Source organism: Bactrocera dorsalis, chromosome 2 (assembly GCF_023373825.1).
Source record: "Bactrocera dorsalis isolate Fly_Bdor chromosome 2, ASM2337382v1, whole genome shotgun sequence".
Lineage (NCBI taxonomy): Eukaryota > Metazoa > Arthropoda > Insecta > Diptera > Tephritidae > Bactrocera > Bactrocera dorsalis.
The window spans coordinates 2,794,079-2,819,052 of NC_064304.1; the positions used below are offsets into that span (position 1 = coordinate 2,794,079).

The window sequence follows — 24,974 nt, forward strand, 5'->3', positions numbered from 1 at the left end:
TCAAACGAGTCATCGAAAATTAGACTCAACGGATGGACCATCTGAGATGTAGTCGCAGGCAACAGTTGAAATATGTAGATTCCGCATTAAATTTGAAGCTTCTGTGTTTTTTCTTTAAAAAAATAGGGAACCCCAAATTGATCACCTTTTATAATGAGTACATAAGGTAAATATTACAATATTAGGGTTATAAGGTTTTAGGCCAAGCTATAGACTATTTTAATACATATTCAGTTGAAAACCATGTCCACTTAATTTCTTTAAAACATAAAGAGTTTAATTTTCTCACGGAAATTGGAAATACTTACACATATTAGGTAAATAAAGTAGTATTGACCCGATTTGATCGACTTTTTGCAAAGAGTATACTGATAAAAAACATACTGATAAGAAAATTCTCTTAGAATTTCGTTTCTGGATTTCACAGGTAAACCAATATGTTCAGTAAAAAATCAGAGGGTATCTGCATGTTTGAAAAGCTATAGCCCGATTTTGGCAAATTTAGACGAAAGATGGCTTATCTTAAAAGCGCAATTTTCCAAAGTTTTATTTTGATCAATTCCGTTTTAGAAAAATGATTAGACTTGGTCAAATGAGTTCCTTTTTCGAAGTCCTGAAGGGTTAAAAGAGGCGGAAGCGGGTTTTCGCTAGATCCCGAAATTGGATAAAGCTTATCGCTCATGGAAAGGCAGTAAAACTGGGAAGTGCGTTTAGCACTTATACAATGGTATAAAACCTTTAAAGTAAAGTAAGTTTGAATATGGATTAGCTTAAAGATTAGACAGTAGGTTTATCAACAAACAATTTTAAGCGCAATTTCATATCCGTATTTCTGGTTCTGCGTTTATTTTTTTTATCAGATCACTTCTAATTTTATTGCAGATTTTTAAAATAAAATTATAATAATTTAGTATTATTTCAAACATTCGTGGAAATTCATAAACACGACCTTGCGCGAGCACCAGCCTGAGCTTTAAAAGGACTCTGCAAAATCAGTGCATAAATGGACGAGTTATAATGACTTAAAATCAAATTATGAATGTTATGTTAAATTCAAGAACAAACGCAGTCAAACGTGAAATAACATGACAGCAAAGCTTTTAATTATTTATTTTATAAATATGCACCAGGTATGTACCAGCTATATACCTGGTTTTGGTTGTTATTTAGATTCAATGAATTATTCTAGTGTACGTGATGTGGAAGGTGTACAAGAGCTTATGTATGTATGTGTGTGTACCATGCATAGAAATATTCACATAAATGCATACAACAAACACGCACATTATAGATGTGTAAAGCCATGCGGGGGATAATTTCATAAAACCGACAGAATAATAAAATTTTCCAGTTGCTGCACTTTATGGCTTTCACAAAGACGAAAACAAGCATTTAACGGAAAATTTGCAACAATTCTGTTATTACACAAAATCTAACAAAACATATTGAACACGGTAAATTTAATCGCCTTTGCATTTACATTTGATTAGCATGCAAATTCGAATGTGCTGCAAATAGAGACTTCGCCATTCATTGAGCTCATTTTAAATGTAAAACCAGATTTCGAACAGAAATACTAAATTTCGGTAATTTGCTTTGCATTTGATTATCAAAAATTGTTGCAAGAATCATGTTCATATTTGTAACCACAGAGGAGGACGAAGTGCCACCACCGCGAAAGTTTTCATCATTCAGACCAACATCTTCAGCGCTGTTCACCCTCAACAGCCGCTTTTTTGTTTTCGTATGCAAATTTTACACGAATTTCGCGTTCAAGTTTAGCAAATCCAAAGTGATATTTTATTCAGCATAATTTCGTCATTTTACAAGCCTCCCTGCCCACCATGCGCCCTCTCAGCCACATCTGGCTTTGTGCTTGCCGCTTGACCAGCTGGCCGATTATTTGTCTGAGTTGTAGGAAAATGCAAATCGCGACGCGTCGGTCCGTCAAAGCAAAATGTCCATAATTCGAGACGTAAAATTCAAATTTAAAAGGCAATCGTGAAAGCCGAACTGCGAACAATTTCAATATTCGTTATGTAAACAACAGTCAGACGTTAGCGACAGCAACAATAAACACAGCGCCACAGCGGCAACACGTCCATAAATTGGCGGCCAGCAGCTGGTGGCGGCAAGTTGCCGTTTGGAGTGTTACAGTGGCCCACTCACACACATACAGTTATGAAATAGCGGTGTTTATGTTACTATATGATATATTTTCTATATACTCGCATTTGTACTATATTCTTTGGCAGACATTTGATTACCTCACTCAGAGAAAAGCTTTTGTAATTTACATTAACTGGCGCTGGCGTTGGCTGCCGGGTGGATTGCACGCTTCTTGGCACGCGAACACATTGCTAATTTATCACGCCCCAACTATTTCAGGGCTAATATAGGCGATGTACACTTGTTCTGTGTTTATTTGCGGCTGTTTCTTGTTGCGAATTACCAAATTGCCAAAACTGCTAAGATTTTAGGAAAAGGTGTTATATACCCTGAGAATGTTTGACAGAATCTGTGCGGATTCCCACACATTCCAGCGCAAGCTGCCTGTTGAAAATGAAAGCGTTGATATTTACTAAATTTGTGTGGAAAAGTGTTCTGCAAGCGAAGCGCGCAGAAATTTAATTAAAATTAATATGAAAAGAAGATGTTTACTTTTAAATTGCCAAGCCAATTGATTATAATTAATTATAATTACTAACGAGGAATTGAAATGCTCAAAGATCCCCTTCCCTGCTTGCTGCTGCCATGTTTTTGACTTTTTATTTATTTTATTGCGTATTGAAATCGCTGCTTTGGTTTTATTTGAACACCAAAATTTTTCTGTTAAATTAGCGTTTTTTGTGCATAAGCGAAAATAAATAAAGAATGTTTTTCTTATTTAATTTTGCCGACTGTGTGTGTATGTGCACTCCTCCACGTTGCTTTGTGTGTTGGCGTTTAATTTTGTTAATTTTGCGTTCGCAAATAAGCATTTAATGGGCAATTAAAATGGGGTAAATGTTTACCTAAAAATAACCTAAAAAAGTAGAAAGAGAGAGGCCCAGGGATCACGCAGCGCGTTTTTGCACTAACTGCTCAAGTGCTTGGCCAAATATTTGGTTAAATATACATTTTTTACGAGAGTGAACTTGAAATACTACAAAGAAAAATGTAAGCGAAATAAATACAGTGGTGGCAAGAAAAAAGCAACTTTTCAAGATATTTTTACAGTTAAATTTTGATTATTTTAAGAAAAATTTTTTTTCTTATGAGTTTTATAACGCAATGAAAAAAAAAAAAAACATTATAAATCGGGGAACTCATAGTTTCGTAGCAAATTTACTGCTCTTCAGAAAATGGTCTCTTTGTTAGGTTAGGTTCAGTAGTACGGTGGATAGGCGTGTGGAAATCCATCAGTGAAAGGGTTCAGAAGCTCGACGGGCTGTGCATAACGGGAGCTTTAAGAAAAACTCCAACGGCGACTTTTGAACTGTTACTAAACCTGCCTCCTTTATACCTCGTTCCTGAAAACTGCGCAATAAAATCGCAGAAGATTTTACATATAGAACCTTCGGGCACAACTCGGTGAGTATTGTGGTTGGGCAAACACCGATTGCATGATCCCACTTTTCAACAGGGAAAGAAGGTTCAAATGACAGCGATCTTTCGTAAAGGTATTTTAGCTACGTGCAGCACTTGAAACATCTATAATGGTGGCTCGAGTTGGTGCGGGAATATACTGCCCAGAGTTAGGCATAAGGCAACCTTTTAAGTTGCCGGATCACTGCAGTATATTTCAAGCTGAGGTCTTTGTTATTGCGAACACAGCGGAGCGGTCGTCTAATGCACCTGCAGGCAATTCCAGAATCAACATCTACGTTGACAGTGAAACAGCAATCAAGGCAGTAACCTAGTATCGCATTTCACCAGAAGTGTCTTATGAAGCAGGGCAGCGATGGAAAGTGTTGTGTGTCAGGCCACAAAGGTATCGAGAGCAATGAAATAGTGGACGCGATTTTCAAGAATAGTGTACGACTAACATCCGAAAACGTGATAAATGTTGTGAAACCCTTGTATTGTCTATACGACGATCTCGACATAAGCATTTAAAAGAAAATAAAAACCCGATGGAATGCGCTTCTTGGGTGCAAAACTGCAAAAGTCTTGTTCAAAACGGTAGATCGGAAGTACTCAAAATTCCAATTGGCATGCGTTAGAAGAGACTGTAGGAACCTGGTCACTGTCTGGTGGCATCACACGTTCGCAGGATGGGGCTTACAGATCGAGTAGACTACAGGAAATGCCTAGAGCAGGGCAGCAGGGAAACTATGAAGTATCTCTTGTGCACTTTTCCCGCAAGACAAGACGCTGTAAGCATCTGGAACCCCATGGTATGATACATCGGAGGAGCTTTCGATAGTGAGGCCGTAACGTCTGTTAAAATTCGCGTCAAGCACAAGCATCCTAAAGGATGACTACTCCTCTTGAACCTAACTCCATCTGGTATCGCAAAGGATCAAAACTGCGTAGCTTATTGGCCTACCAGATTAACCTAACTTAGGTTAAGTTTACGAAAATATCAGAAGGGACCTTTTTGTACCTATATGGCCTTTCTCAGACGTGTATATATAACAGATTTTGTACTTCATTTTCAAGTCAGTCTACAAAGACTGCACACACGCCAAACTTCAGAAGATAAACTTAGTCACCCTCCTTACCGACTTACATATTCTCAGTTTGCGAATTTTGCTGCACACATAACTTTTCAGTAATGAGAAACCTAAAACATAAAATTTTAATCTAAATTTTCAAAATTTCAATATGGACCAAAGTCACGTGTCCACACTCTTTTATACCCAAATTGGGGTTAAACAAAGTCAAATTCTATCACCCAACAAAAACATGAGTATACAGGTACTCAACGAATCTTTATATTATAATTTAAACCCGGAATTAATTCAACGAATGAGATTTCACTGAATTGAAATCATTGAAAGTAAATAAAGTGGCACCCAAACTAATATCTAACACCAGCTCTTACGGTCGGCTCAAACAGCGGGTGCAACATCCCAAGGGTATTAAGCACACTAGATGAACTTCGAGTGAAATAAACACACACACACACACATTTATAGGTGCAAAGTTTTAATAACAGCGGCAGGCTTCCATTGTCCCGGGTGAGCCGCGTGTGCATTTGGAATTGAGCATCACGCACACATTCAAACAGATGAGGACCCATCTACGTTCTGAATTTGTAAATATGTATATACATAAAAGATGCACGCATACAGCTGTTGCGCCCCGCTCGCAGGGATGCGGCATGCATGGGTGCCATACTCGAGTACTGTAAGCCTGTCGGTCTTATTGAAAAGCGGTCAAGAAAATCGTAGCGTAAGACGAAGTAGAACACTTGCGTAAATCATTTTACAGCATTCGTCAATGACATGCTGCTCAACTTTCATAATAGAAAAGCCGGCGATGGACATGGAAGATATTGGAAATTCTAAGCAAACGAAGTGGGAAGTGGGGAGAGGTCATAAAGTTTAATGAAAATCTTGTATAAAGACAATGTTGTATTAGCATAGTGTAAAAATATTGGCAAGTCTTATACTCACAGTAAAAGTTCCTTAAAAACTATGTGCTTGGCGAGTCGGCCTCCTCCGCTGGCGACGCTATATTGCTGTCCGATGTTGAGAGTGGTCTGCAAATGCCCAATTTGGTTTTCCCCACTGGCATACCTTTGAGTATCGCCACTGCCTCGTCCAAATCGAGTCCGTGCAGTGTGTGTTCGCCGACGCTGACCAATCGATCTCCGGGAAATATCTCATTGGTCGCTTCTGCTGCGCCACCACGTATCAGACCACGTATCACAATTACAGTACCTTCGGCATCCATTGGATCCTGGTAGTCAAGTATAGAGAAACCGAACCCTTGTTCGGTTTTTTCGATTTCGATGGTAGTGACGTCGCTGCTCCAAAGCGCCAAACCCGAAACGTTCTCCAATGATTTGGAACGTTGCTGGTCGGTCAGCGTGGCAGTGCTCGATGTGTATAGAGAACTCTCCGATTGTGCTTTGGTCAGCAGATTTTGCAGGCTCTGATGACCACCTGGTAGTAGAGAGCGTGTTTCGAAAGCCTCTGGATTTTGCGATGTGTTTATAACGGATGGTGCGGTGGGACCACGCGCACATACCAGCTTTACGTGTGTTGGCAGTTCTTTCAGTATTTTGACTACTTCAGTGTGCTTAAGGCCTTGCAATTTATATTCGTTTACTTGTAGTAGCTCGTCACCCGGTTTGAGTATGCCTTGTCGCCCCACAGGCCCATCTTCCAGGATAGAGCGTATGTAATGATGTGGACGCTTTTCAATGCCGCCTTCGACATCCACGGTGCCCTCCAGGCTGATCCCTAGACCTGAAAGTTTATTTATTTCGGCTACAATAATTTCACTTTCAGGAAACTCACTTTTCCAGGTCAGCTTCAGCGTCTCCACATTGGGCGGGGCTAGGGTTGAAGCGGCGGGCTTGGCGGCTAACGTTGTTGCCGTTATCGTTGTCGTTGCTGCCACCGCAGGCACTGTTAATGTTGTAGTCACCGTCACCGCCGTTTTTGCTGCCGGCACCGCTGCAGTTGTTGCAGTCATTGAGCTTACAGATTTCTTACGAACATCAATTGGCTGTTTCACCGATGGCTCCGGTATTGCAGGCGTCTGCCATTCGGTAGACTGCATTTGAACCGCCAGCGTTGCTGAGTCGTGATCATCACTGTCATTGTCATTGCTTCCATTGATATGCGTTGCTTTGCCGTTGGCTATATGTTTTGCCGTGGGCGTTGTGGGCGTCTTTTGCCGTTTGGCACTGCTGATGCCACTGTGATCGCTGCGATCGAGCATGTAAGACATATTAGAGTCGACAGTTTCACGTGATGGGAAGTCGGAAAACTCCAGCATAACAATACCGCCTTCTGTGGCCACAGAATCGGCATCGGAACGTGGTGGCAGCCAAGAAAGTGTTGCAATCGAAGGTGATGCAGGCAGTGAACTCTGTGATTGCGTGTCTCCTTTCAATTCCGTGAGTGCATTTTGCAAATGTTCATACTTGCGTCCACGCAAGAAGCGTTCCAGTGTCAGGTGGACTTCGATGTCAGTATTGCGGAGTATCTCCACCGCTTGATGATTGGTAACGCCCGCAAGTGAACGGCCGTCTACAGCAACGATACGATCGTTGATCTGTATGCGCTCACTCACCTCTGCGGCACTGCCTTCTATGATACTTTTCACAAATATACCCGAAAGGTCCTCCTCTTCACAAACATAACCGGCTACAGTTATGCCCAGACCGTAGACATTCTTATGCAACTCTACCTCATACGTTTCTGTCTCGGGTGAATCGATGTAATTCGATGAAGCCGTGGAGCAGCGATCGGCGTCAATATGCGCTGCATCCGGTGCATTCGTTGAGGTGCCGGCATCTACGCCAGCTATCACAGTCTCAATTTGTTCCAACTGAGTGGTTTTTGAGTAATTTATGATGGTGCTGCTTGTGTTGGTGGTGGTAATGTCAAATTGCTGCTGGTGTAATGAGCTCAATGTAACCGATGTGCCGAGTGTCGTTGCTATTGTGGTTGGCGGGGATAGTAGAGGCAAAAGGGGTGGCGGTGACGGTGATACAATCGAGAATGGTACGATGTCCAAGTCCTTGGGACATGCGCGCGCCGCTGCGGATGCAGATAATGGTAAATCAGTTGGTATGGGTGGCAGTGGCAAATCGGCTAGTTCAGTGTCCGGCGTTGGCAGGAAGCAGCTGCCGCCCATGCCGCTGCCGCCGCCAACTCCAACGCCTGTAGCACTAGTAGCAAAGCTGGGATTTTGAAAGAGATGCCGTGACAGTTCTTCTGGGTCGGAGAGGAGCTTAGTTGGAATAATTGGCGCATGACTGGCCAACGTTTGTAAATCGATGGCTGTCGGCTCCACCGGCCTCGCTACAATCAGTCGAACCTGAGCTCCAGTCTGACGAAGAACCGTTGCTACTTGCTCGGAACTGAAGCCACGCAAGTTCACATCGCCAATTTGCAACAAATGATCACCACATTGCAAACGACCATCACGTTCCGCAATGCCGCCGGGCGTCAACGCCTTTATTACAACACCAGTGCTGCGTCCACCGACCAATATGAAGCCCAAGCCATTACCATCATTTACCAGATCGATAACTTCCACCTGAGACCATTCTGTACTCAAGACCATTATGCTGTTATTAGAACTGTTAACTTCTTCTTGGTCTTGGTCGTCGTACTCGTCGGTTGTGTCGCAGAATCTGCAAGTTCTATTGGTGCCTGCTTGCTTGATGTAGAGCAACGACGGCGCCCTCTTATGCGTGGACGCCTTTGTCGTTCCTGTTGATGTCGTTGCGAGCCGTGGGCAACTGCTGTTGCAGCTAACATGACTTCCGACTGGCGACACTGCCAGCGTCAGTGAGAAATTGTGCGGATACGGTTGCCACTGTGTTGGCGACGAACAACACTGCGACAACGACGATGAACGAAGTGGCGGTACTGGCGGGGGCGACGATGTACGTCCTAATGCTACGGAATGCGTCGATGCTGACAACGGCGGAGGTGGCAGTGCCTTAAAGACGATAGTGCATTGGCTGCAAGACGTCGAAGGGGAACTATGGGAAGTGGAGGAGAAACAGGATGAGAGGTGCACGGGCGATATGGGTGTTAAGAGTGGCGACTTTTGCGAACCTGCTATTACACAATTTTCCAGTTGCTGTTGCAGTTCACACCTCTTTAACAGCACGTTTGCCTCGGCGCTATTCCTGGCAACACCGTCGACTCCGCTCTCACGGCTCCGGCAACTGTCTATTACTTGTCGCGTGCGTCAAATGCCGTTGCTGTGCACAGCGTCGACGTCGACGTCAGCGTCGAAAAATCGATGCTTTTCTAGGTTATCAATCGCAAAGTGTGGGTGATTGTCGTTCCGCGGGCGATTGTGTATGTGACAGCTGTGGCGCAGAATGCCCGCCGGATGTTGTGTATTGCAGCCGTCACTCGTCGTGTTGCAGCGTTTATTAATGTCGTTTGTGCTGCTATTTTTACAACAACTATCGTTGTTATTCTTCAGTTGACTGCTTAGATGATTGTTCGCGCTATTTTTGCGCGTGTTGTCGCTGTTGATGCTGCTGTCGATGCTGCTGTTGTTGCTTAAAGTTTGACACCCATCCCTTGCAGCATGTGTAACGTGCATAGTAACCACAACAATGCGAACCGACAAGCGTTGTTGGCGTCAATTGCCTCGCCGCGCTAACTGAACTGGGGCAACGGGCGCCTGCGACACTAACTTTTAAATTACGTTACGAGTACCGCACGGGGTGCCGTTCGCGACACTGCGCTTGTGGCCACTGTGCTCTTATATAAGTACTTATATTATAATGGGCCAACAGCAAATTGCGGCACTTTAACTCATTTGCACAAATGTTCGCGTTGACATCCTTGGCGGATCTTGCTCCGAACGTTGCGGTAAATGGCATTACCTCGAGTGCGACTGCTACGAAAAATGCACGAATTGATAGTCAACGATACTCTTCGTCGGGTTTTTATTGAGTTACGCCGTTATACAACGGCGGTGCGCGAGCTGGCTGGCTGAGTGGCTTTGTTGGTCGGCGTTTGTCGCGCCGCAACGAACTCATTACGCACAAAGGACACCTTCAGCTTCGCGTGAGCGCAACTACATAAATGCGTAACTTTCATGAAACCTTTCGAACGTGCAACGTGGTTAATTTCTTACGTGCGTCTACGAGCAGCGCGGCATGCGCGTGGCAATGGGAGCGTAACGGTTATTGTGGTAAGTGAGTGAGTGCGGCATGGCATATTTGCAAACAACGGCAATTGTGGTAAGAAGAGCTTGCGAAGTATCGTGGCGCCACATCATTAAATTGCTGTAGCTTGCAACATGCCGCAGAAAACCACGTTGCAGATGTGTGCCGCGCGTTTCGACACGTTTCATTCGAGCGCCTTGATATTTGCCTATGCGGACCACGATAAACAGGCTTGTGGGTGTGTGTGTGTGTGGTGCGGGGTGTGAGTGCGCTAATTTGCTGGTATGTGCGTATGTATTAGTGTCTGGTTTTTTCATTTATCCTGCTTGTCGTCGGTTGAGTGCAGACGGCGATGATGCTTGTTTAACTAATTTTCGTAGCTCATTTGATCATTATGCGCTTTAATGATGTGGTTAACAACTGGCTGCCTGCCGCATGCATCATAGTCGGCTTGGGTCTTTTTGTCTGTCATAAGCGCACCGGCTGGCTGATGTGCGAGTATGAAATCGAATTAATTATGGTCTGGGCTTGTACGAGGATATGAGCGAGCTATGTTTTTTTATATAAAATTTTCAACAAAGCTTGAAGCAGAATTTACCCTAATGGAGCAGGCACCTTGATAACTTTTTGAACTTTTGGAAAAGAATCCATACTAGCTCAACGTCTTTCTAGCAAGTGTGACCAGCGTTAGGGAAGAGTAGATCTTTCAGAAATGGTTAGAATAGGCACTTCAGTATTATCTATCGGTAGATTAAGAACGGGGGAGAGGCCCACGCACTCGCGAGCTCCTTCAAAGTAATTCACAAGAGGGGTAGTCACCTCTTCGACCTCAGCAAGTTTGACAGTCCCTCATTTGTAAAGGTTTTAACTAGACTTTGCTAAAGCGGCACTTTTCCGGTAAGGCTAAAGATTTAAACGGTAACAGTTATACAAGCTGGAGAAAGGTAGAAACGTCTCAACACTTCTTTCCTGATTGTCGCGTCTTAAGCCGCCCGCGGGGAGGGGGTAGAATTGCCTGCGGTAATGTATGCCTGTCGTAAGAGGCGACTAAAATCCGTTTGTCAGAAATATTGCTATAATACTCAGCTTGAACTGATGTTATAGACTTTAAATGAGATTCATTATAATTTAAAGATATTTGAAGTTTAAGCGACAAATATCACCAGTCATTGAGTCCGATGGGAGCTCAACTGGCAGTAGCAAAAACTACAGGGTCAGACCCGACACTTAAATCTGGTACCACGGGGAGCAGTAGGAGTTCGCTCCAATCAGATGTTGATGTTGTAATGGGTACCTAATACCCGTTAGGATAGTAAGGATTAGATAAGTCGTCTTCGACGTCATCCAACGGTAGGCCCTGGAAACGTGCCGTTTCGACGCAGTCGGAATAAAGAGAGAAAGGTGTCAAATGAGTAGGGTTAGCAGCGCACGCAAGGAGGTGACCAGAGTCATGCGGGGACTCATCGCACACAGGACGTATATTAGATATGTCAGGGTCTATTCTGAATAAGTAGAAGTTTAATCTGCTACAGTATCCAGACCATGGCAATTCGAGTTCTTCGTCTGGTTTGACTCCAAGTACGCCACTGAGAGGAAGTCGGTGAAGGTGTTGATGGCTCCACTGTCAATGGCCGTGCCAAAGCTCATCGGAAATTACTTGCGTCCGAAGCCTGGTCGGCATACTGTTTGATGTCATCGACGTAGTTTAGGAATGTCCTCTTGATGTTCCTAGAAGACGGTTCCGCTCCAAGCAGGGATGATTTCTGCGAAAACTTAAAGAAGAGTTTATTATGCTCCTCCTCCACAATTCCCACAACAGTCGGCTTTACACACCGAAATTGACCCGTATTTTATCCGGTCAAGGGCTGTTTTTTAGGAGATTTAACTCCGTTTCTGTTCATTGGGTTTGGACCTTTGGCTACATTCTTGGTGGGTGTCGTTTAAACCTAAGAGCAGGTAGAATTAAAAATTCAGTTCAGTGTGGAGTCACACTGCGACCGGGTGCAGAACCCACAACACGGTAGAGGTCCCACCTTGCAAAACGAATGAATTATTTGGTTCCAATTGGACAGATAGAAGGGACATCTTTTCCATCCTAGTAGGGTTCGAGCTCGACCCAAAGCCTCTACCTTGCTCTGGGTTTATGGGGCGCTGATCAACACATTGTTTTTAAGCAACGTGGGGTAAGGCAGTCGTCGGTAGGTACTCACGTAAAAACACAACGACTGTTCCCGCCTTACAAGGCTGGATATTCTGTCATCCAGAAGATCTAACTTTTAAACTGATTTATGAAGGGGGCAAGGTGCTATGTCAATATCTGAGACCTACTTATAGGAGTTTTTCTGTCTCTACAAAAGACCATTTATAGCAATCTAAGTGCGATCCCCATTTTGGGTAGCACTCATAGAAACTAACCTTACTCTGAGTAATGAGTACTCGGATTCTGCGTCCTCTCTCTTCTGGTGGATTCGTGGTACACGTTCACTTAGTGATGTGCACTAATCAGATTATGCCTTAGCACTTAACTAAATTTCGGTTGCATTATTTATGTGTAGAAAAAATCATGGACAGAGAAAAACGAAGTAAAAAACACTTAGCTTAAAAGGTTACCATTTTTTTCACAAAGTTTGCTTCTGTAAGTAAGAGTCTTTATCCCATAGCGCTTTTTCATACAAAAGTATCTGCCTGACTACATACTTTCCAACTTTTACGCATCGCGGAACTCTTCACCCACAAATTGCAGCTAATTTAAAACTTCTCTTTGGTCTGCTGCACTCCTCGCCCCTCTTATCCAATTTAAACTTTAAATGAAAAAGGCTTCGTGCCACCGCGGCAGCCTGACATAAAAAGACGTGCATTTATGAGCCGCATTTGTTATGCGCCATTGAGCACACAGACTGCCGACGCAGGATTAAGGTCATCTGCCGCACGAGCTGAGCGCACTTACTTACTTCAAAAGCGGTAGACTAAAAAATGCTGGATAATTTTAGCAAAGCCATAATTCTTAGTTAAATGCAATTATAATGTGATAAAAGGCTACAGAAAAGTTGCGAAAAAGTGTAGGAGTTCATCACATGGCTTTTATTATGGCAATTATTCAAATATTCATTCTTAAATTATTTAAGTGGTTAAAATATTTTATACAAAGATTTGAAATGTGCTTTGGGTATTGATCGCTCTTTCTGTTATTTGCGTGACCTGTGTGGAAATGAGAACAACCCTTTATCGGATGAACATCTTGATGAACAAGTTTTAGATATCAGAGATGTGAAGCAGATCTGACGGCTTAAAGGCACATAACCATAATATCCTAACCCTTTTATACCCATAACTCGAGTTTTTCACATTCCCAAAAAATTACAAAAATTTACTGCAAATACGAGTATTGTCAGGGTCTGTCCTCCCGCTTATTGCATGCTAAGTATTGCTTCTACACTGTATTTTTGTCGCCATAACCTATATTTGCTATGCTAACGCGCGCGAGTAACTGAAAGTCAGTGGGAAAGCCACGAAAATCGATAGAGGCCGTAAGCAACAGTTAAACGAACACACAGCCAGAATTTACTGAAGGAGTTTCTGATAAAGCAACAGCTCAACTGGCAAACAAAGCCAAATTCGGAGAGCAATGCAAATGGGATCGAAGACTGGCATAGTGAAAAATGCGAAAATGCAAAAAACATGTGTTTTTGTGTTGCCGCTTTCGGGGTGTACTAATTTCTATCTTATGCGGACAGCAGGAGGTCTCGCTTTAAACACATACATACATTCATATGTGTGCATGTGTTTGTGTGACGAGCTGGGTGTGTGTCTGCTGTTGCCTTTTCAGGCTTGGATTGCGACTTTTTTATGATCTGCAGTCGACACTGACTTTCGCTGACTCTCACTTTGGCCTCCGCATGCTACGGTCGCTCTTTGGTTGCTCATACGCCATGTTGTGCCAAATTAATATATTCTAGCACACAGCGTTTCCTTTTCATTATTCCGACACTTCTGCTTGTTTTGCTTACAATGTTGGAAATAAATGTGCTACGTGTGTGTGTGTGTGTGTGCCTACAAGTGTTAGTGTGTATGTGTATGCTACTATTGAGCCTTCTTTTTGTTTTGGGTGTGCGCTGATTTGGAGCTTGCCTCTGATCTACCAGCGCCCGCCGCTCGCTGAATACATGCACCTTGTCTCGCGAATTATTCAAGCCTTGTGGGGCGGGCTTTGTGAAATATTATTGCGGTCACTTTCACTTTTCATTACGCCTGGACTTTTTTCTTTTGATTGTCGCATAGCCAAGCATATGGTACACCTACATGAATGCTCAAAATATGTGTGTATGCGTTTTCATAAAGAGTTGAAAGTTCGCGCTGGCGCTGCCAATGACCTGGCCACACCAACAAAGCGCACCAATTTGTTTGTGAATGCACAAACTTCACGCACACAAGGGCTCGCCTAGCAGTATGTTATTGTGTGTGTGTAGTTTAATTAGGCGCTGAAAGTGAGTTTGTTGCTTCGCATTTGCCCACGCAAGACTTCATGCGACAACTTCACCTCAATTGAATTATTATTTAGTTACGACCAACACAACACCGCACCGCGCCACACAGCTCAGCTCAGCCCGTTTCGCACCGCTTATATTGATTTAACAATTTAAGCTACGACATTCCGCACGAATCACTCACATTTTCACAAAAGCCATTTTTCACTTGGCATACCGTGTGAATTCGCACCAAAAACTTAAAGATTTTCAGCACTTCTTGAATCTCTTAAATAATTTTTCTTTAGATTTTCTTTCTTTCCACTTTTTATGTAATTATTCACACGAACTTCTAAATAAATGCTCGCACTTCGTTCACCACAAGTCACTAAAGTACTACCGTAAATATGTATATTTTCAGAAAGCAGAAAGTGTTATAAAAAATCTTCCTGTCTTTTCTTCTTATTTTCGGTGGTGAACGCGCGCGATTTCACCAGCAGCACCTTCACGCTACGAGTCTTCTCGGCCGATTGAAGTAGCGCTCGCCACCGTTGGCTGCTAGGCGCTGTCGCTCTCTTGTGTTCCACATACGCACTGTGGGCACTCAGCGCCACTATTGTTAATGGCTTTGTTGTGTTCCTGCTTGCCGTTCGAGCGCTCTCCCAACAACCGCCGTATCCGCCAAGAAACAGAGTCCAAGTCCATGTTTGCGCAAACTCCAATGGGGGTACACTCTCGCTCTCAGGTCTATAGTTTCCAACAGGCAATATTTACACATGAAGTTGGCGGCGGTTGAACAAAAGCTAAAAACCGCTATTTTTAGCCAATTCGAAACTGTTTGAATATTACTCACTTTTTGGGAGTATTTTTACTTCCGCTTGGTAAATTTAACTAAAACTCATTAATGCGTTATATCGCAAATGGTCTGAGTACTGGGAAAAGTTATTCTCCGTTTGGTTCCATATATGGTCTCAGTACACGGCTAGTATTTTAAGGCCACTTAATCTGTTGGTAATAACGCGATACTACTTATTATGGTGCTAGAATGTCAGCGTCCACATTTGGTAATTTGTCACATCGTTCGGGTCTTGTTTGGGAACAAAACGTGACGATTATTAGTTCGCCAACTCTGACAGAGCGCCGATTTTCAATTAACGCTTCGATTTAGGTTTCTCTCGCCAAAGATTGGCTTTGCCCTAAAATAATCATTTTATCAAATACTTTTGGGTTCATTAAATGATGTGATTGATTAGCCTGAGGAAATCTACTATTTATACTACGCTGACAATACCGGCTAATCACTTTTTAGCTAATGAAGTATATCAATCAAGGTGACAACCATTGCCAAAACAATAATTAATTATCGAGTAAAGCGTTCAAGAGGAGACAGCTGGACACGTTAATTACACTACTCAACAAATCTGAAGGAAAGAATTGCAACTGATGTGCTAAGAGGTTTGTGGGGTATTTGAGGTGGCCTGATTACTACATGTTAGGAAATGTTTATTATCATTTTTGGTTTTAGAGACCCAAAATTAGCAAACAGCTTCTAACATCACAATCAAAAAATGACTGTAAATTAGTGTTATATGGTATGTAACTGGTGATCCAAGCTGAGGAACTTCTTTTTAATAGTTTTGTTTGGCATTTAGTCATGTAAAGACTTACGCCTGAACAACGTTTACAAATCGTTCAACTTTATTAAGAAAACTCACGTTCTGTAAGGAAAGTGTTTCAAGTGTGTTGGGGGACCGTTATCGCGCTATCATAACCGACTATTTGATGCATGAAATTGATGATCATGATTTTGGACACATTTGGTTTCAACAAGACGGCGTTACTTCCCACACACCGTAGATAATTTCACGTTTTGGGGCCGGTCGATTGATAGCTAAAAAGGTGTAATATCATACTGTTAGACTTTTTCCTATGAGGAGCAGAACATCATCTGTGTCATTCTCAACGGTTGGACTGTCTGAGACGTAGCCGCAACCTACAGTTGAAAGAGATAATCTTCAAAAAGTAAATGCCAAAGAATGTTCTTTCGAATGATGATAAAAATTCACCGTTAAATTTGAAGTTTCTGTGTTTTTTTCGTTAAAAAAGTAGAGAACCTTGAAATGAATCCCCTCTTATAAGAAAAAGAAGAAATTTAAAGAACATTCATTACGATCCAATTCGATATCGACGGATAGTTTCGTTGGAGTGAGGAGCATGGGTTAAACCCTCCTAAGAGTGTAGCATTTTTATATATTGAACAGTGAATATTTTTCACTCAAATGTGACGAAATTGGTGCTTAAAAGTATTTTTGGGACCTCGGCGACCAAATAAGTTTGAAGTTAAGGAACTGGCAACATTGTACAATGAAGATTGTTACCAAAGACAAAAGGAACTCAAAGAATCTGTGGAAGTCATTCAGCAGATATTTGTTTAAAATTGTTTAGAAGCAAACGGATACATTCATAAAGTAAAGCGGATTGTGATTGCTGATAAAAAAAAGGATCCACTATGGCAATTTTAAACTAAAAAAAATCATATATGAAACCTGGCCAATCGGGCAAAGCAATGGCAAAGCCAACCATCTGAGCTCCGTATTTGGTGACTTCAGAAGTTTGTGATGTATTATTAGCTTCTAAAACTGGGTTAAATCATTAAGAGGGTCATTGGTTGTCGAAAAGCGCGCGGAAATTACGACTAGACTCAGTGCAATAATTTCCCATAATAAGAGCACTCGGCCTCATGTTGCAAGACCAGCTGAAAACTATTTGGAAAACAGCGGTTGGGAAGTTTTTGCCTCACCGGCCTTATGGCCCGGATTTTGTGCCTTCTAACTAATATTTCTGGAATATGGTTCAGCTTTTTGAGATCCACAATTTCCAGAAAAATAGAAGATTGAAGACTCTGCCGTTTCATATATTGCAGAAACAATGTAAAATTATTAATAGTTTTATTTTAGTGTTAATATTCGACGTTATTGAAACCTTCTTGAGGCTTTAGTGATAGTGATTTGTTATGATTGTTTCATGACATTGTTTACTGTTTAATGCGCATGTGCACAGCGTTGCCCAGACAACATGTGAACGCATACTTACATATACACAATACATATATGTATGTATACTGTGTTGTTCAATATTTTGGTAAACATTAATTTATCAAACTTGGTGTGATTTCTATATTTTCATGCACACTGTATGTACATTCATATATGTACATATATATAAAAGGACATATGTATGTATGTATAAACTTCTATATATAAGTAATACTTGTATATAAATATGTAAGTATATATGTACATAGATTCATATACATAGTAAATCTACTTGCCCTTACTCATATTTATTGAGAGTCGTCGATACAAAATCGAACACTGATATACATTTGTATGTGTATACATATGTATATATGTTGTATATAATAATTTCCTTCTTTTGATTGTATCGCTCAATCATATTTACCGTACCTGTTTTCCCAATAAGTTTGGTGGTGGTAGCTTTAAACATACATACTTATGTGATTAGAAAACAACAAAAAAGAACACCTGTTCTAACCACCACCAAACGGCAACGGACCTCGAAACTAAAATAAAGCACCATTATTATTATTACGCTAACCTACATCACGCCTCCAAATATTCGCTAGTAACACCGTTAGTCAGCCACTTACTTTTGGTAGCGACAGGTTCGAATGCTTTTATTTACACGCCGGCAACTTCAGTACACACACATGTAAGCATAGCAGAAAGACTTTCAAATCCACTTTTCAAATCCAAAATGTAAAAAATGTCAAAAATATTATTAATAATCACAAAAAAAATTGCCTTTTGCACTTGTGCTCAAACATTTTTCTAATTTGCCAGCAGCCGACACATCAAAGACTGACACTTTCTGTTTACTTAATTTAAACAAATAAACAGCGAAAATATTAACAAATTGAGTACTTTTAAATTAAGCAACCATGTCTGATGAATTGAATTCAGATGAAGACCCATACGCGAACGAGTCTTTCGAAAATGACACGGATGAGATACCTGAAATATCTGAAACGGACAGTGAGAGTGAAATAGAACCCGAAATGGTACCATCTAATAGTTCGGTAAGCTCAGAATCCTAGCACTTTAGAACTCCAGGATGACATTTGAATTATTGCAGCTCTATGCTTACGCTAGAAGCCGGTTTAGTGGACGCAAGGGCTCGTTGCAAAATAAGAATTACGTACCCTACGATAGTTCCTCAGAAGACGACCAAGATGTGGTAATCAGTGAGACTATCGCCGAAATTAACACCGAACCCATGTGCATGGATGACGCTATCAAAACGCCAAAAATTTCTTTTAAGGCAGCGCTGACCCGGCGCAGTTCCTCGGCGCGAGTGATTGGAAACAAACGAATGCTTGTTGAACCGCTTTCTATTGTGGAAATACCAAATACTGCACCTACCGTAAGCGATGATGTGAGCAATGGTGAAGTCTCGGACAATGTCGATGAAGATGCGACAGCTGAAGTGAAAACGGAAAAAGAGGCCGAGGTACTTGACAAATTTAAAGACTTAAGTTGTATTCAAGACGACTCAAGTCAGGAAGAAGATAATGTATTGTTGCCGTGCAATGCTCCGCAACCGCATGAAGCACCTGATGACAATGATTCACACAAAGAGATAGATGTGCACGTGAATTCTTTTGACATATCATCAGAGAAATTGAGAGAAAATATGAATAATTTTGCGGATATTGCTAGCGTTAGTGATGGTCCGTCAAAGGAAAATGATAATGAGCTTGTGGAATATGAGCCAAGTATTGATGTACATATTACTAGCGAAACACCGACCAGTTTTAATTCAGAGGAGTATGCCTTCCATTTGAACTTCTTAAAGACGTGTGGATCAAGTGACAAACTGAGGTTAGCAATAACAGATAGCACTCTAGTAGTGATTTTCCTTTTAATTAATTATAAATTGTAGAATGCGGTCCAATCCCCGCAAAAGCTGGAGCTTCTCTAACGATCGCATGCGGGAAATTGAGCGGCACAACCATATTTTGCTACGAAAAATACTCTCACAGAAGCCGACATACCATTTGGCCACACCAAAGCCTACTAAAGTGAGTATTACAAAGAGAAAATTAATAAGTGTCCTGATTAATTGTGGAATCCTTAGTTCGCCACATTACCTCCAACCACGCGTATCACCAGCGCAGCGATAAACCGAAAGAAGAAGCAACGACAAATTGATCTGGATAATCAAGGACTCAAGCGCCGCATCGAAGCTATAACTCTTCGACGTCCCACGCTGCAACATTTAAATTAATAATAAATGTTAATTTTTGATTTTTTGAACATACAAATTTCATTTATTATTTGAGACTAAATGTTGAACAGTGTATACCAATAAATATATTTTGGCCATTTAAACATTTGTAAAATCACCTTTGTATTATAGAAGTCAATTGCATAAAAATTCAAAAAAAATTACTAATAGAGCTATAACCGCGTAAGCGGTGTCTACGTCAATAAAGAAGAATTGAGTTATAAAAGTGTGTAAAATTGAGTAAAAAGTGTTAACTGTAATACTTCAAAATATATCTTGGGAGACATGCTACTCTATTGTTTTAGCCTCTTGCTTTCCAGAATCGGACAATGCAATCTCTTCAGCCTTATTTAAAAAGGTTTCACCCAATGCCTTAACAGCTTTGAATGCTGCTTCGCCATTTTTCTCTTTGAATTCCACCTCGTTTTTGAGCTTTATCTTTTCACGTTTCTCCAATTCACGATAAATAACTTGTCCAATCTAAATAAAGCGTAAAATATGTTCATAGAATAATTGATATTTCACTCGGTTTACTTACGTAGACATCGATAGCTGCATACAGAAGTTGGTTTTCATCCAGTGGAATAACATGCCATTTACTCATACGTACTTTTTTGTTTTTGTCTACAGTTTGCTCAACCTGATTGCAGAAAAAAGTAGATATTAGTAAATAAATACTTCTTTAGTTTTGCTTGTGAGAAATTAACCATAACTCACAACATAATTTGCCAAGCGGTCTAAACTCCAACGTCCACCAGTTTGACACACTTGATTACACCAAACACCCAAGTCTACACACTTTTCTATAAGATGATCTGCATTTACTTCTGGGAAATCACGAGCCAGCTTGCGAAAATCGCTGATTGTAAAATAATTGAAATGAGATGACGAATTGACACATTTATATTAATAAAAGATGATTTCATACTTTTTTATGTTTACACCATGTAGTCGAACTTTTGGATGTTTTAGCAGTGCTACCAGCGCAGCAGGCAGGCGTTTCAAATTGGTCAATTGAAATATGTAACAGCAGTGCTCCTCGACACATATTTGTATAACGGCAGATTTGCCCGGTCCAGTTTGAAAAGAAAATGGCCATTCCATGTCAAACGCCATCGGCACCAATTCAGTATGTACTTGCTTTTCTACCCACTGACTGCAAAATACATTTCATTACAAATACTATAAGAAGCAACGACAATAATAAGCAATAAATGCAGCAAAAAACCCAATTACTTACAATATTAGGTCTGACGCTTCTGCTATTTCATGTCCTTCTGTATGGTATTTAATAGCGCCCTTGTACTTTATAAATGGAAGTTTGCGCTTAATTTCTATTTCTTCCGGAACTACAATGTCATCTTCAGCCATTGAGCGTGTGTTGCGCGTCAAGCGTGCACTACGCCGCTTCGGTGGATTGTCATCCTGGTCAGTATTTTCTTTGTCCTTTGCCGGAAACACGGCGTTCTGAAAGTGAAAATCCACTTGTGAAAAAAGGAGGCAATCGTTTTATTAGCAAATAATATTTACCTCTTCTGTACTTCTTTTTCTACGCTGTCTTATCATTATGCTAAATATGCGATAAAAATTAGGTACTTCGGTTATTTACTTTCCGTTTTATTGTGAAAATGAAACTGTGTATAAATGCTAACTTTTATATTGACAAACACAGCTGCTGATTGGATCTAAGCAATTTTCGCGCGCAAATCTATGCAGTGTTGACGGATCGACATTTCTGTCAATATTTTCATCCGTCTTAGCAACACTTAATAAATATAAATAAATATCAAAGCATTTGGAAGTTTTTAAGCAACTTGAAATGGTGGTAAAGGTTCAGGAGAGCGGCTTTTCCGAAAACGTGCACCAATTTTCACGGGAAATGTCTTAAAATTCGTGTTTTTAATTCCAATTTACGAATATATATGGCGCGTTATCTATTTTTCTTTTTTTTTGCAATAAAAACAATAATAAATATTTCGATTTTGCACAATATTCACGCTATAAATGGCATCACTGTTCGAAATTCAATTGAAAACTAGTGATACAAGCAGTGATCGGGTTCGAAATATCGATACTCTCGATATTCGAGACTAAACAAGAATTGATAAAAATGAGATATACATATAATAGAAAAATATTATTAATTGGAAAAATAAAAATAAATTAAAATATCGATAATCTCAATATTAGAGTTTGACAGAAAATTGGTAAAAATGAGAAATACACAATAGAAAAATATTATTAATTGGAAAAATAAAAATAAATTAAAATATCGATAATCTCAATATTAGAGTTTGACAGAAAATTGGTAAAAATGAGAAATACACAATAGAAAAATAATAATAATTGGGAAAATATAAATAAATTAAAATATCGATATTCTCAAAATTTGAGGCTGATCGAGAATTGGTAAAAATGAGAAATACATAATAGGAAAATTTATAATTCATTATTATTGCAGAAAGAAGAAGAATTTGGACACAGAAGAATTTTGAACACCGGGGTTTTGGACCGACCAGGGATATTATTTTTCGAGCGCTCGAAAAATAATATCCCTGGTCGGTCCAAAACCCCGGTGTTCAAAATTCTTCTGTGTCCAAATTCTTCTTCTTTCTGCAATAATAATGAATTATAAATTTTCCTATTATGTATTTCTCATTTTTACCAATTCTCGATCAGCCTCAAATATTGAGAGTATCGATAATTCGAAAACGATCATGAATCAATAGTGGCCATTCGAATTTACAACAGCTGTGCCATAATTTCGAACATACCTTGCCATTTTCGTTGAAGTGAAGTGATTGTAAAGTTTTTCATATTTTTATAAAAATAACAAAAAAACCTATTTATCTTATTGATTAACGAAAGAACATCAATAATTACGTGAATATAACTTATAGAAAGTATAATTTCAACATCCAAAGACGTGTAAAGTGCAAAAGTGAATTTTTGATTTCGGGAAATACGATGTTTTTTGATAAAAACAAAGAAAATACTGATTTTAAAGGCACGCGCCTAACATATTCGTAAATTAGAACTAAAAACGAGTATTTTAAGACCTTTCCCGTGAAAATTGGTGTACGTTTTCGGAAAAGCCGCTCTCCTGAACCTTTACCGAAATGGTTAATAATACTAAAGAGGATAATAGTTAAAATTGAAATATAATAATTAAGTGTAAATTTATAAGTTGGGCCACACAAGCAATGGGAACAGTTTTACAAAACAAAATATTCGTGTCACCCTTTGTTCAAACAGCTGTTTTATTGTCACCGAATTAACCTCAATCAAATTAAGCCGGTCTGTCCAATTTGAAGAATATTGTTGTATTAAGAAAGCGGATTTAAATTAATTTATTAATATATAAATAACGCAATGGACACAAGAATGAATACATTTTTTGTTTCGGAAAAAATATCCAAGACACGTTGGCTTCCAGATAATTTGCAAGCAAGCGAACGTTTCCTAACCGGCAGCTGGGATATGCCTTCAAATTTTGTGCGTTTGTGGCGTTTACAGCAGAACCAATATGCCGATGACTACAATGAATTTGTGCCGCGCTGTAGTGACAAACAATCCTTCAATAGTGACATTACAGGCATCGAATTCGTTACTACCGACTTAGCTGTTGTCAGTAGCTCTGATGGTAAGTATATTTATATCTCACTATCTTCTTATTTCTTACAAAATTATTACCTTCCAGGTCGCATAACAATAGTGGAAATTAAGCGTGCGGTTGAAGACGATATTTTGCAACAAAACGCCCAAAGTGATGTCCTGCACAAATTTAACGCAAGCGGAGATGCGGCGCCTTGTACGGCCGTATCGGTATATGAAAGAGAGATAGCCACAGTTGGCGAAGATGGTCGATTGAATATTATCAGTGCTAATGATGTCAATCAAATACGGCGCACTCTTGAAGCTGACAGCATTGCGCTAACAGCTGTTAAATATGTCAATCCGAATGAGGTGCTTACCGCAAATCGCATGGGTGTCATACGCATGTTCGATACAAGAGCAACTGAAGAAGAGGTAGCTGTTACGGCTTTCATGACATCGTGTGAGGATGAGAGAAGACCGAACTATGTATCTGCACTCACCTCACATCCCACCCAACCGCATATCGTACTAGCCGGATCGGAGGAGGGCTCCATAACCGTATGGGATCTTCGTCAACCGGGCTATCCGGCATCCTACTTGAGTGCACACAAGAGCGCCATAACAGAAATCGGGTTTCATCATAGAGAACCTTCGAAACTCTTCACAGCCTCAGAGTGTGGCGAATTATGGTTGTGGCAACAGCAATCTAACATGAGCATTACAAGTATGGAAAAACCGGTAGCTGAAAATGTTAATCCCTGGTTAAATGGCGAGCGCGCAAAGAATCGTATTAATGTGACATGTTTAATCTCCAATTTGCGCAAATCTATCAATACATTTGACGCAAGCGGCTCGAAGCTAATCTGCGGCAGTGATAGTGAAGCAATTTATTTAATTGATAATATATACTAAGTGTAGTCTTAGAGCTAGTGTACGATATTAAAATTGGTTACTTTTTAAATTTCCTGAATTTTTATTATAAAGTCATTGTGATTTATACAAATTATATCATGTATGTGTGTGTGGAAGCCTCTAAAAGTTTGGTTGTTGACTTCGCTTATTACAGACATGTACCCACAACATTTTCGCTGCAAACGGAAACAAATATTAAGCATAAAGCGAAAATTTGGTTACAGAGGACAAGCATGAAAAGCTTTTCCGTGGCAGACATGGTTTAGAATTTAGAATAGACTTTTTTATAATGTATTGTATTGCATTATTATTTATTAAACGGTTTACGAAAATCCTGTTAAGTAAAAAAGTACGTTTTGCTTGATAAATCATCTAACGGAAGATCAAAAAAATGAACTTTTGTACGTAGGCGATATTTAAGAAATCGAAGTAAGATAACTACGTATATTTCTAGGGTAATGTGGTTAGTGTCATGTGAAAACTCCTTGCCTGTAGGTCCTCCTTTGCATGTTGAATCGAATTCGGAGCCAGTTCTAGGGCACCGCGTCATTGTATAGCGCTGTGGTCAGTTTGGTCAATGACCAATAAATTGAATCAGTAAATTATACGTCTGTGTGTATGTATGTACATGCAAGAGTGTGTAATTAAATTACCTGTCACATTAACGCAGCGTCATGAAAGCCGTGATAATTCGTTTGTTTGTTTAATTTTTTTACATTTTATGAAAGGTTACATAAAAATAGCATTATTTTATTGCATCTGTGGGAAATGCTGTGCTCATTGTGTTTATACATATATATAATTCGATTGATATCTTAATCATTATAATTTGAACCAACAGCAGCCCACTGAAAATGAAATGTGACTCATGAGTCTTACGTCAAAATATT

At 40.2% G+C, this 24,974-nt stretch overlaps 4 protein-coding genes across 10 annotated transcripts in view; 2 read left to right on the top strand and 2 right to left on the bottom strand.

Annotated features, from left to right (window-relative positions):
- The window catches only part of LOC105226782 (patj homolog), a 41,176-nt gene extending 26,391 nt beyond the window's left edge, over positions 1-14,785 (bottom strand). The window contains exons 1-2 of one of the 5 annotated variants that reach the window (XM_049447400.1): positions 14,507-14,785; positions 5,604-9,534 (exon numbers count right to left, since the gene is read on the bottom strand). In XM_049447400.1, coding sequence (XP_049303357.1) covers positions 5,623-8,232 — 2,610 coding nt within the window. In that variant the 5' untranslated portion in view covers positions 8,233-9,534; positions 14,507-14,785 and the 3' untranslated portion in view covers positions 5,604-5,622. Of the gene's footprint in view, positions 1-5,603; positions 9,535-14,473 lie in introns of those variants that run through there. The other 4 variants (XM_049447398.1, XM_049447399.1, XM_049447402.1 and 1 more) reach the window with 4 other exon arrangements.
- A 2,757-nt stretch (positions 14,786-17,542) lies between these two features.
- On the top strand, positions 17,543-19,709 carry LOC105226780 (protein hemingway). Of its 3 annotated transcripts, none has more exons than XM_049447536.1 (5): positions 17,543-18,000; positions 18,225-18,367; positions 18,424-19,169; positions 19,231-19,369; positions 19,426-19,709. In XM_049447536.1, the coding sequence occupies exons 2-5, from the start codon at positions 18,230-18,232 to the stop codon at positions 19,573-19,575; spliced, it is 1,173 nt and encodes a 390-aa protein (XP_049303493.1). In that variant the 5' UTR covers positions 17,543-18,000; positions 18,225-18,229; the 3' UTR covers positions 19,576-19,709. The 3 variants fall into 3 exon arrangements, with proteins under 3 accessions (XP_049303493.1, XP_049303492.1, XP_049303491.1); XM_049447535.1 differs by having other exon boundaries at positions 17,544-18,000; positions 18,132-18,367; XM_049447534.1 differs by having other exon boundaries at positions 17,544-18,000; positions 18,135-18,367.
- Positions 19,600-21,592, bottom strand: LOC105226781 (Werner Syndrome-like exonuclease). The gene is made up of 6 exons (XM_011205826.4): positions 21,106-21,592; positions 20,816-21,042; positions 20,504-20,731; positions 20,293-20,434; positions 20,114-20,215; positions 19,600-20,055 (listed from the first exon to the last, which is right to left on the bottom strand). Exons 1-6 carry the CDS (start codon positions 21,139-21,141, stop codon positions 19,864-19,866), a joined length of 927 nt encoding a protein of 308 aa, XP_011204128.2. The 5' UTR covers positions 21,142-21,592; the 3' UTR covers positions 19,600-19,863.
- Positions 21,593-22,785: 1,193 nt separating this feature from the next.
- On the top strand, positions 22,786-24,178 carry LOC105226779 (nucleoporin Nup43). Its single transcript, XM_011205824.4, has 2 exons — positions 22,786-23,218; positions 23,276-24,178. The coding sequence occupies exons 1-2, from the start codon at positions 22,948-22,950 to the stop codon at positions 24,082-24,084; spliced, it is 1,080 nt and encodes a 359-aa protein (XP_011204126.2). The 5' UTR covers positions 22,786-22,947; the 3' UTR covers positions 24,085-24,178.
- The last annotated feature ends 796 nt before the right edge of the window (positions 24,179-24,974 follow it).